Genomic DNA, 12,452 nt, shown 5'->3' on the forward strand with positions numbered 1-12,452 from the left:
TAACCTGCTGATGCTCTGCCTCTAATACTTTTAGCCATAGACCCTGAACAAGCATGCAGCAGATCAGGTGTTTCTGACATTTTTGTCAGACCTGACAAGATTAGCTGCATGCTTGTTTCTGGTGTGATTCACACTTCTGCAGGCAAATAGCTCAGCAGGATAGCAAGGCAACTAGTATTGCTTAAAAGGAAATCAATATGGCAGCCACCATAACTCTCACTACAGTTCTCCTTTAAAAGCAAATAAATATGGTAGCCTCCATCGCTCTCTAATTTCAGGTTCACTGTAACAAGAGCCTCTGTGGGCCGGGCTTTTCCTGCCTAGCTCTGCATCATCATGCAGCTGAAGCTGTAAGGGACCAACATTGTTATCGCTGACATTCAAAAAAAAATGTCCTGCCCCATCTGCACCTCCTTATCAGCTGGCTATAGGATCATCTGAACAGCTTACTATTTCCTCTTGTTTCTGAATGGAAACAGTCATGCTGGGTACACATGATGCAATTGCTTGTCCAATCGACAGGTAATCTGACAAGTTGCATTGTGTGTACATGTCCAAACTGTTCTTGATAGATAACCGGATTGATATTCTCACGATTACTTTGGAGCATATCAGACATGATGGAAATAATCGTCCAATTCCCGTCAATCTGATGGGAAATAGTGCCATGTGTACCCAACATAAGGGGGAAAGGTATGAACAAAGATTTCTGGGATGATTACTCACTAGATCTTGAATTCTGTAGAATTTGACTAGCGAGAGTCTCATTTACATGTACTGTACTGTGAAGGTGATTATTGATATCATCTACTCAATTCGTTTAAATCTAGTTAAAAAGAAGCTCTGCTACTATTCCTTTACACAGGACTAATGCTGGGAATACGCGGTTCGTTTTGAGCCACTCGATAGATTCTGTCGCGTCCCCCCGGATCGATTCCCGCTCGTCCCCGCGGGTGGCTTCTTATCCTTTTTTTGTTTTTTACTATTGTCCTGCCCGCGGTATCGAGCGGGGAATTGATCCGGCGGGGTATAGGACATGTCGGAAATTATCAATTGAGCCATCAGCGGCTCGATTACACAGTTCAAAACGAACTGTGTATTCCCAGCATTGAGCCCTGTACACATGCTAGATTTCTGCCATTAAAAATAATCATTGGTAATAAACACATGCAAAAATCTAGCATCAGTACAACTTTCATGCGGTCACTAAACTGTAAATTGGTGTATTGTTTATCCAGTAGAGTATTAGCCATAAGTAAAAGCAAGAAGTTTTGAATCAGGATGATACCATTTATTGGCTAACTTAAAAAAATGAATAAAACCGTAAGCAAGGTTTCGGATGTGCAGCCTTCGTCGGGCTTAATCCTGTTTCAGGATCCTGATTCAGGATTGAGCCCAATGAAGGCTGCACAGCTGAAAGCTTGCTTACTCTTATTCTTTTAAGTTAGCCAATAAATGGTATCATCCGGATTCAAAACTTCTTGTTTATCCAGATATAAGTTATGCTTGGCTGTCCTCTATAAGATCCAGAGGCAAGTAACTTTTTTTCTTCCTCACTTCATGTCAACAAACACTTCAACAGGTGCCGCTAATAAAGTGGCCATTGAGTGTAGATACCTAATTGAATAATTCTGCTTTTCATTATCAAGCGCTGCATCAGGTTATCGAACAGCTAAAAGATGGGCTAGCCAGAGTTTGCATCCTAGGAACATTAAATAACCTAATCACACTTGTCACGGATATTCACTGGTATCTGCTTGAAGAGAGAACCAGGCAGTTTTCTGACTTTCCTGGATGCTATCTGTAACTTTATTAATAATACCTCTATACACTTCCTCCTTTTCTGTCCCATAAGGCCTTTTTGGTAAGGATGACTACTATCCTTTCATAAGATTCTTCTGCTTCTTATATTACCTTAGGTTTGTCTATTAGGGGCCACGAGGACCCATAATATGGCAGGCAATATTGATTCTGGGAAGTTTCGGCAATTCAAAACTTGGTAAGGAACTAGGGCTACCTTTAGGTCAAACTCAAAACATGTACCATCCAGCTGTCTGATGAATTTTGAAATAAAGACTGGGCCAATCATTTAAAGGATACCCGATCCAAGGCAAAGATACCTAAGGTAAGTACAGAGGTATGTGTTCATGCTATATCCACACACCCCTGTGCAATGTCCCTTCCTCTCCTCATACCCCCACTCCCTGTAGTCACTCCTTGAAAAGTTTAACTTTTGATGTCAAATATTCACACAGAAAGAGGCAGACTTGTTGCATTGTTCCCTGCTATTACCTTCCCATTCCCTACTTTTAAGGGGCGTGACGAAGATGGGGAAAGGGATGGTGATAGGAGGGAACATTGCCACAAGCCTGCCTCTTACTGTCTGAAAATTTGACTTTGGCCAAAAGTCAAATTTTTTAAGGCGTATTGGGGACTGGGAGAACAAGAAGAGTAACAAACAACACACAAAGGTATCCAGCATAAACATATCTCTGTGCCTACCTTAGGGCTGGGACCCACTATGGGTGCTTTGCGGAAGTGCAAGGCATCTTCGATTTTCATAATCGTGGAAGTGCCGCAATTTCCCAGAGCACTTGCGATTTGGCTGCTGTAGCCACTGATGTGATTGCTCCAGGATCGCTACCAAAGTTTGCGGCTAGTGGGACTACCAGCGATCGGCAAATGCCAAGGCGCGCCTAGCGGGTCCCAGCCCATAATATTTAATGGCATTCAGTAACAAAGTGTTATACAGTATACAATAATGACATATGTTATACATATTTTTAAACTACAGTGGAGAAACCCTTTAAGCTACTGGTCATGGATTAACTATCATTCTGGCTTTTTCTGTATAAGAATGACATTTCATACACATTCCTTAGCTGCATGCAGTGCAGTTTTTAGCACCATCTCATGATGAAGTGCAGCAGATATAAATTAAATATTAAAGGACATTTATAGGCCTGTGCTAACTACAGCTGTGTTTCAAGGAAATAAAGAGTTTGAGTAAACCCCCCATGTTTTCACATAAGCCTGTATATTTTGTTCACCCAATTAGAGTCCGCTTAATAAAACATCTGCAATGATGTCTACATCATATATGCTGCAAATGGTCAGACAAGCTGCTAAGTCCATCATGTAATTATGGCGTCATTCACATTAGTATTTGATTTAACTTGGTTAGCTCTGAGACAGGCTTCTTTCTGAAGAGTGTACTGATCATTTTATTAAAGAAAAAGTACTATCATGCTGCAGTATATGCCATATGTTCCAATATATAACAGTTATTCTATCCAAGGAAAAAGTATTTCATACAACAAAAACGTACATTACATAGACATCATCACTGATTCACTTATTTGGTGCAAAAGATCAAATGTTGCTTATTGATTTTATTCAGCTTTGACCCCTGTTTTTATCTTCACAAAAAATTCTGGTTCTGATACGCAGCGATGTGCCAGCAGCTGTGGGACTGATGCAAAAAGTATGTTTGTGAATAGAAACAAAAGTCTAGCCTCATCTGGTACCCGGTGGATGTAGGGAGTCCGTGCATGAAGAGAGGCACCAATGTGACAGAACTGAGCCTGCATGGTGGAAAGAAAATGCATCATTACTTTGTATAAGACTTTATATATTACGCTGAATCCTTCTTCAACTTATATTAAAGCAATTGCAATCAAGAGGGTCAAAAGATGGGGAATTGAATATGGATGTGTAACTGGGCACTAAACAGTAGCTTGTTGCTTTATATTGGCTATTACACCCCCTCCCCCCTTTTAATTACATGGAAGAATGGAACATTCATGGGGGAGGGGGTATGCAAAGTAGCACATGCTGGCTCCAAAACTTGCCACTATAGCTACTGCAGAAATTGAATAAACAGCTGTAACTTTCAAGGATGCATCTCAGTTGTGTAAAGCCGCATCTACACGCGTAGATGCGGCCGCGATGCTCCTTATCAATCGAGCCGCTGATGCGGCTCGATTGATAAGATCCGACAGGACGGATCTCCGCACCGCCGATTCCCTGCTCGATCCCCGCGAGGGGACAATGGCAGGGAATCGTGCGGGAGATAAGCGGCGCTGGCGGGGACGAGCGGGGAATCGAATGCGGCCCACGCGCGGCGAGCGGGGACGCGGCGGGCACGCGGAAGAGGCGATCCGGCGGCTAATCGAGCCGCCGGATCGCTACAACCTCTCCCCGTGTAGACGGGGCTTAACTGTAGGAAACCTCAGATGTTGGGATAGGCTCACCTTGAGGCCCTTTCACAGTGGGACGGTGTGGTGTGTCATATTGACGCACTGCTACCGCAGCCTAATGCCTAATGACAAGAAAAAAAACATATATCCAGGCACGTCGCCTCTAGTTAGAACATTAAATGAGTTATTAAGGAGAGGGAGGTGCTGAAGGGGGTGTGGACAGAAAATTAGCAAAAATCAGTAACCCTTCGCACACTCGCATGCAAATGTTCAAACAAATGCATTCACAGATTCACTCATCCAGGCACCACTGTTATCCCTACAGCTAAGTTAAAAGCCGGGGTCTTAGTTCACAAAAGAATGCATTCTTTTGCTTAGTCATTATTTGATTGCATATTGCACAGCAGGTGAGATTGTGGGTGATCCTCAGCTGCTGTGTAACTTGAACAGTATTACATCTGCATATCAGCCAACTGCCTGAGCTAACGCTTACAGTTCTGTATAGTAGATGATGGCTGGGTGACAATGAGCCTTGTACAAACAGCAATTTTATTTCTTCATTACTAGTAATTTTCTATCTATTGAATTACATGTATGTATTAATTCACATGCAATGAAACCTAAACATTTCTCTGTACCTGTGAGTAACGATGAACTGACTTCACATGGGGAGGAGCAGAGTGATAGGTACATTGGTATAACAAGTTAGAACTCCTTAATGAAGAAAATGTGCAGAGATACAGAGAATACTATAGAGATCATCACAGCACTTAACAGACAGTGACATCTTGTGGTTGCTTTACTGTACTGCAGATTAATCGTTATGCTAGTTCTTACAATTCGTAACAGCACAAATAATATGCATGAGAAACTCTACCTGAGCAAACCCACCAGCATGGAAAAGGGTCAGATCCGGCATCCATGTACATCCGGGGACCAGCAAACCATACAGAGCAATTACATTACACGGGACCGAATAGAACATGTATACCAACATCTGCAAAACACAATAACAACTACAGGAGGATTCAATAACAACATCTGTACAAATAAGAAAAGCAGCTGCTGTGAAAAAAAGTCCTAATATATCAGTGTAAACAGAACAATTTAATATTTGTATATTGGATTCTTATAAAATGGAGAAAACTGGGGTATGACATGAGATAGGAATCAGGTAATGTTGATGGGAGATAATGAGGCAAAGATAATGGGTGGCTATTGTGGTCATCAGGTGTTCTATATTGTATGTTTCTGTAAGTTAAACCTAGTTAAATTCTAGATGTAATTTGATAAATAGGATCATGCCAGTTTCTAGGCATAGACCACACAGGGAAGTGCCTAGGTGCCATGTTATAGTGTGAGCTTGCATTACACCCTCAGTGCATATGCTTAGAATATACAGGAGTAGCCAAACAACTTTTGCTTTCATTCATTCAGTTAGCTCTTAGTTTAATATGTAGTTTTGCCCAGAATTAAATGAATATACCAAAAAACAAAACAAAAAAAACCCCATAAAATTATTTTAAATATGTTGCATTTCTGTTTTTCTTGGGGAAGGGGAAGGCAGGTTCGGGTGTGTCAGTGGGCACTGCCTGGGGTTCCAAAATCGTGTAAACATGTCTAACTGCTGTAAATCAAGGATGAATTCTTTGCATCTCATTGATCATCCATAACTAGGACCTTCATATAGACAATTTGTAGCAAAGTGTATAAATTAGAATTACAACATATTTACCTGAAGCTTTGGGTAACCAGCAGGGTCTTTAATATATGGCTCTTGTAATTGTGAATAAAATCTACAGAAATCAGAAGGGCAATCTAAGGCAATCTGTGGACAATATAAGATACAAAAATGTATTTCATCTTTAAAAAAAGCAAAAGTACTTAGAATCACCACATAGAAGCTAAGAATACATATTTACCTCCTCTGAAGTGCCTTTGTGCTCTGTTACCTGTGTAGCAGCTTTCTAAAGGATTTATTCTGCAGCAGAACTTTCATGATAAAGTTTTCTCTGCTTATGCTATAGACACAAGTCCCCGGTGAGAACACAACTTCTGTCATACTGATTTACGTTGCAAGCTGTGAAAGGCTGCATGAGATGAAAGCTGAACTCAGGCCTCCAGTAACATTTCCAGCTCCTTACCCACTTGCTATTTTTCATTATTCCTGGAGTACCTTTACTTTATGTTTAAATTGGTTGTCACTCTTGCAGAGTCTAGATAAGGTTACTTAAAAGCCTGAACATACATCAGCCATTTATACATTTTGAGGTGCTAGCAGTTCACAGTGCAACAGGTGTGTTGGGATAAATAGTGGGTGGCACTGTAATGCTGCATGCGTTATGGGGACAATACAGGACACATGGGAGGCAAAGGAGGACGTGGGGGATAATACAGTGCAAGTGTCAGGTTTTTGGAAAGGCACACCTTGCCGTGGATTGTCGGGTGCTCAGCATAGATGCAGAAGCCACATCAATCCAGTATAAGCAATCCAAGTTCGGCTGGCACACCAGTATCAGTATTCCAGAATGTTTTATTGTATGCTCAATATGACAATTGTTTCAGGGCCACGGAGGGTCCCCTTCATCAGATAAAGTGCAGACACTTAATACAGGACATGGGGAAATCATTCGGGAGGAGGTGTGTCTCTAACAGTCACTATCCTCCCCTCAGTATAATAGGCAACAGAGAGATGTGTGTGGAGTCTGTGGACCAAGTGTGGGTGAAAAGGAAGGAGGCGTGGCAATCTGTTCCTGAGATGGGCTATGGGGGATGTGGGAGTCATTGTGACAGCGCCTATTGGAGTCGAGTTGGCTCAAAGTGCTCTGGCTCTATCTGGTATAATGGTGGAGACCCATGTCTGCACAGTTGAACATCAATTCGGCTAGCTGGGAGTAGCTGTGAATATACTTTATAATACTCTGACATGATTTATGATAACATGCCATGTATAATGGCTCTGCTCCTTTTCACCACCCACTCATGTACAGAACAGGAAACCTTCTGCACATGATTGCAAGGCAGGACTGAATACAGCTCTTCATCACACAACTGCTATAGTAAACCTTCGTATACATGGTTACCTGGTGGCAGGGGCGTAACTACAAATCATGACATTCCCCCCCCCTTCCTTTGATGGGGCCCCTTAATGTTCAAAACTCTTCCTTTCCCTCTGCTTGGTGACCCTCACAGCCTGAGGGCCCATCTCACAAGGCTCATAAAACAAGTGTGGCCATTAGGATCTTCACACCCATAACATGTGTAGCCACAAAACCCCCTGATTTGGAGTATCAGAGCAGGGGAAGGCTAATAGTGGGGCACCCCGTTCCACTGGGCCCCCCTACAGTGGCAGGGGCTGCTCCCCCCTAGTTAACCCCTGCCTGGTGGTATGTGTCACAAATGAACAGCAATAGTTCCATTACATCATGGATATTTGTGTGCAATGAACAAAGTGTATGACTCACCATTCCTCTGAACACAGAAAAGATGCTTGCAGCAATGAGATACAGGACCAGCAGCAAGTCAAAAGGTCTCTGGAATATATTCTTCTTCTGGATGCTTTGAGCTGCCTGGAGAAAACAATGCAGTGTAAATGTAATGTGTAACTGAATCTGCAATAATTCACTTTGATCTCGCTGTTCTCTATCAGGCATGCACCTACCATGTGGCACATGTAATAATTGTTATCTATATAGTAGTGCAGCGTGAGAAGTAGCATGTCCAGTGAGAAAATGTACAGCAGTGATCTGCTGGACTTCTTATTTTTTATATAATTTTAAATGTATTTATTCCATATAACTGCATTTCTATTTAACCACTTCAGCCTACAGCGCCGAAAATCGTATGCATCCGAGCAACGTTCACCTCCCATTCATTCGCCAATAACTTTATCGCTACTTATCACAATTAATCTATATATTGTTTTTTTCCGCCACTAATTAGGCTTTCTTTGGGTGTCACATTTTGCTAAGAATTATTTTTTTTCTAAATCCATTTTAACAGGAAGATTAAGAAAGAAATGGAAAAAATTCATTATTTCTCAGTTTTTGGCCATTATAGTTTAAAATTAATACATGCTACCGTAATTAAAACCATGTATTTTATTTGCCCATTTGTCCAGCTTATTACACCTTTTAAATTATGTCCCTATCACAATTTATGGCGCCGATATTTTATTTAGAAATAAAGGTGCATTTTTTCAATTTGCTTTCATCTCTATTTACAAGCTTATAATTTAAAAAAAATAATAAGATACTCTCTTGACATGTATATTTAAAAAGCTCAGACCCTTAGGTAACTATTTATGTAGTTTTTTTTTTTTTTAACTGTAAATTTTTTTTTTGTTTAATAAAAAAATGTATTTGGGTAATTTTAGTTTGGGAGGTAAACAGCTAATTTTAGATGTAATATAACGTAATTATTTATTTAAAAAATGGATGTGGTTGCAGTTTACTATTTGTCCACAAGATGGCCACAGTCAAAAAAGTCCTGGAGCGTGCGATCACGCTTCCAGGAACTATAAGGAGGCTGTAAATGTTTGGGGGGGGGGGCAGAAATACCGCGCTCTCCAATTAGAAAGCGTTGCTTTTTCTGCGGGGGACTTAGATTGGTGAATGGGAATTATATTCCCATTCACTGATCGGGGTAAGTAACGGCAGGCAGCGGGAGCGCCGCGTGATCGCGCGCCTCACTCAGCGGCAGCAGCACAGTCTATCTGGACGGATATATCCGTCCAGATAGACTTAAGTGCTAAGTTTGAGATCTCCAGCCAGAAACAAATGGAGGTGCTTATTAGGGTGCTCTCCAACTAAAGTAATGTACACACAATAGATAAAAGTCAGGCAAAGTGGCTGCATCGTCTGATGATTGTTCACTTCTAGTGTGTGTACAGCCAGGGCCGGATTTAGGGAAAGGCCCCCAAGGCAGGTTCCTAGGGCGCCAGAATGTTTGGGGCGGGTGGGGAGCCGCCTGTGCCATTTCCTATCCCCACGTTGCAAAAGACCGTCCGTAGTTCCATCCTCAGCCGCCCACTTTGCACACTGCTACCTGTCATGAGTGTTTGTAGCCAGCGGGCGGCTACAGAGAGGAGTCTGGGGACAAGAGTGGCAGCGGCATTACAGTGGCCAGACCGCATGGAGGGACAACAGCTGCGCCCCCTGCACGGAGGTCTCTCACGCTGCTGGGGCTACACAGATATCAAGTCGGAAACCCCCAGAGCTCAGGCAGAGAGATCTCCGTGCACAAATCAGCAGGGCCACACAGCAGCTGTTTGTCCCTTCTCACTTCCCTTCCGAGGCCGACAGGAAAGCAGTGGGGAGGAAGACCGTGCTCAGCTGCTCGGAAGTTGTGAGTGCAGCTCACATGGTGGGAAGCGCCGAGGCAGAGAAGCATGGCTCTGGGTGCAGCTTTCCCATACACTGCACAGAAGAAGCACCTCAGTGCAGGAAGCTGGAGGATCGGATTTCTGGCTGGGAATACTTCTGCATCCTGTGACTGCAGCAGCTGCCAGCTTGTGAGTTCCTGTTTGTAAGTAGCTGCTGTGACTGGCTGCATGCTTGTCCCATACCCCTCTAAAGAAGCACCACTGCTCCCAGCATGCCCCCCCCCCACAGAGGCACCAGTGCTCCCAGCATGTTCCCCCCAATCCACAGAGGCACCAGTGCTCCCAACATGCCCCCCCCCACTCCATAGAGGCACCACAGCTCCCAGCATGTCCCCCCCCACTCCACATAGGCACCAGTGCTCCCAGCATGCCCACCCCCCACTCCATAGAGGCACCACAGCTCCCAGCATGTCCCCCCCCCCCCCACTCCAGAGGCCCCACTGCTCCCAGCATGCCCCCCTTTCCCACTCCACAGAGGCCCCACTGCTCCCAGCATGCCCCCCACTCCACAGAGGCCCCACTGCTCCCAGCATGCCCCCCACTCCACAGAGGCCCCACTGCTCCCAGCATGCCCCCCACTCCACAGAGGCCCCACTGCTCCCAGCATGCCCCCCACTCCATAGAGGCCCCACTGCTCCCAGCATGCCCCCCACTCCATAGAGGCCCCACTGCTCCCAGCATGCCCCCCATTCCATAGAGGCACCACTGCTCCCAGCATGCCCCCCACTCCATAGAGGCACCAGTGATTCCAGTATGCCCCCACTCCATAGAGGCATTACTGCTCCCAGAAAGCCCCCCACACTCCACAAAGGCACCACACCTCCCAGCATGCTCCCCCCCCCCCCCCCACTCCATAGAGGCACCACTGCTCCCAGCATGCCCCCCACTCCATAGAGGCACCAGTGATTCCAGTATGCCCCCACTTCATAGAGGCATTACTGCTCCCAGAAAGCCCCCCACACTCCACAAAGGCACCACACCTCCCAGCATGCCCCCCATTCCATAGAGGCACCACTGCTCCCAGCATGCCCCCCACTCCATAGAGGCACCAGTGATTCCAGTATGCCCCCACTCCATAGAGGCATTACTGCTCCCAGAAAGCCCCCCACACTCCACAAAGGCACCACACCTCCCAGCATGCTCCCCCCCCACTCCATAGAGGCACCACTGCTCCCAGCATGCTCCCCCCCCCCCACTCCACAGCTCCCAGCATGCTCCCCTTACTCAATAGAGGCACCACTGCCCCCAGCATGCCTCCCCCACTCCAGAGGCACCACTGCTCCCAGCATGCCTCCCCCACTCCAGAGGCACCACTGCTTCCAGCATGCTTCCCCCACTCCATAAAGGCACCACTACTCCCGGCATGCCCCCCCCCCCCCCCCCCCCGTAGAAGTACCCTTGCTCCCAGCATGCTTCTCCTCTCCAGAGGTACCACTGCTCCCATCATGCTTTACCCTCCACTCCATAGAGGCACCACTGTGCTTCGTCCCCAATAGAGGTACTGCAGTTCCAAGCATGCTCCTCCTCCATGTAGTATTGGGTTGTCCCCTAGGGCTGACTGGCGTAACCCCCTAATCTCCCCCGGCGGACCACTTTTCATATTGGAGGAGGCCTGTCAGCCAGCTCTGGGGCCCGGGGGACAACCCAATACTATAGGGAGACGGAGAGGCATGCTAGGAACTGTGGTGCCTCTGGAAGGGGAGTTGCATGCTGGGAGCTGTGGTGCCTATGTGGAGGGGAGGCATATGATGAGAACTGTAATGCCTTTATGGAGGGGTAGGGGCATGCTGGGAGTTGTGGTACCTCTATAGAGGAGGGGACATGCTGAAAGCTAAAGTGTCTCTATAGAGGGGGGCATGCTGGGGGATGTTTGCAGTTTGCCCCTATGGAGACACTGACCCTGGCTAGACCATTTATTCTTACCCTACCCTGGCAGACATCTTCCCTGTAAACTCCCCTTAGTAGTGGGGAGCCTCTGGACATTCTCTAGAGCCATATCTCCCTATACCCCACTATTCTAGTGCTGTATCCCTCTCTGGACGAATAGGTATCTTCAGTACACAAGCGTGACCGTATCTGTACTGGGCATGTGCAAATAAGGTCCGCACATGCCCAGTAAAATGAAATGCATGGAGGAAAACAGCTACGTGCCTTAGTTCTACTGGGTATGCACCAAACTCGCTTACACATTCCCAGTGTGGACATACTTGTCCTCAGCCACGCTTGCACAATAAATTAACCTATTCGATCAGAGAGGGACCCAGTGCTAAATGGTGGAATATAAGAGGGGGGTTGTTGTGTTTTGCATTTGTGTATTGATATGGTTGGAGGGGGGGGGGGGGGGGGGCGGCTGGTGACAGTGGGCCTAGGGCGGTAAAAAGTACAAATCCGGCCCTGTGTACAGCAACATGTTGGATTCTTAACAACCCCCGAAGCAGCCCTGATCACATTGTTTTTTTCACTCCCCCTGCCCACGGAAAGCCACTCTGTTGTGCCCCTATCATTGTCCCTCTGCCCCCCCTCCAAGCCAAGGGATCGTTTCCCAATCCCGGATGGGCAACAATAATTGAATGTGTGTATGTAGCTTTAGAGTTAAAAAGGTAGATGGATGGTCAAAAAGAATCCTCAAACATTTTCCAGAGCAAAGCCCTATTACGGTGGTTAGGGGCATCTCTATCTCCCAGCAACAGCTCACTCGCTCTGCTGTCTCTATAACAGCAGAGCCCCGTGAGCAGGTCAGGAGCCGATTTAATTGGCTCCTGACCCTGTCTATCAATGTAACCCGCTCCCTTTGGCTTACATTGATAGACACGGTCAGGAGGCAGAGCCAATGAAAGCGGCTACTGACTGGCACACAGGAACTCTTAGAG

General features: G+C 45.8%; 1 protein-coding gene across 9 annotated transcripts in view; it reads right to left on the reverse strand.

The window, feature by feature from the left end:
- Positions 1-3,377: 3,377 nt before the first annotated feature.
- Positions 3,378-12,452, reverse strand: part of TM6SF1 (transmembrane 6 superfamily member 1) — an 85,511-nt gene continuing 76,436 nt past the window's right edge. For 8 of the 9 annotated variants that reach the window (XM_068275359.1, XM_068275351.1, XM_068275354.1 and 5 more), the window contains 4 exons: positions 7,664-7,768; positions 5,935-6,027; positions 5,077-5,196; positions 3,378-3,584 (listed from right to left, as the gene is read on the reverse strand). In XM_068275359.1, the coding sequence (XP_068131460.1) occupies positions 3,393-3,584; positions 5,077-5,196; positions 5,935-6,027; positions 7,664-7,768 (510 nt within the window). In that variant the 3' untranslated portion in view covers positions 3,378-3,392. The remainder of the gene's footprint in view (positions 3,585-5,076; positions 5,197-5,934; positions 6,028-7,663; positions 7,769-12,452) is intronic. The other variant, XM_068275353.1, reaches the window with a different exon arrangement.

This window comes from Hyperolius riggenbachi, chromosome 3 (assembly GCF_040937935.1).
Source record: "Hyperolius riggenbachi isolate aHypRig1 chromosome 3, aHypRig1.pri, whole genome shotgun sequence".
Classification (NCBI taxonomy): Eukaryota; Metazoa; Chordata; class Amphibia; order Anura; family Hyperoliidae; genus Hyperolius; species Hyperolius riggenbachi.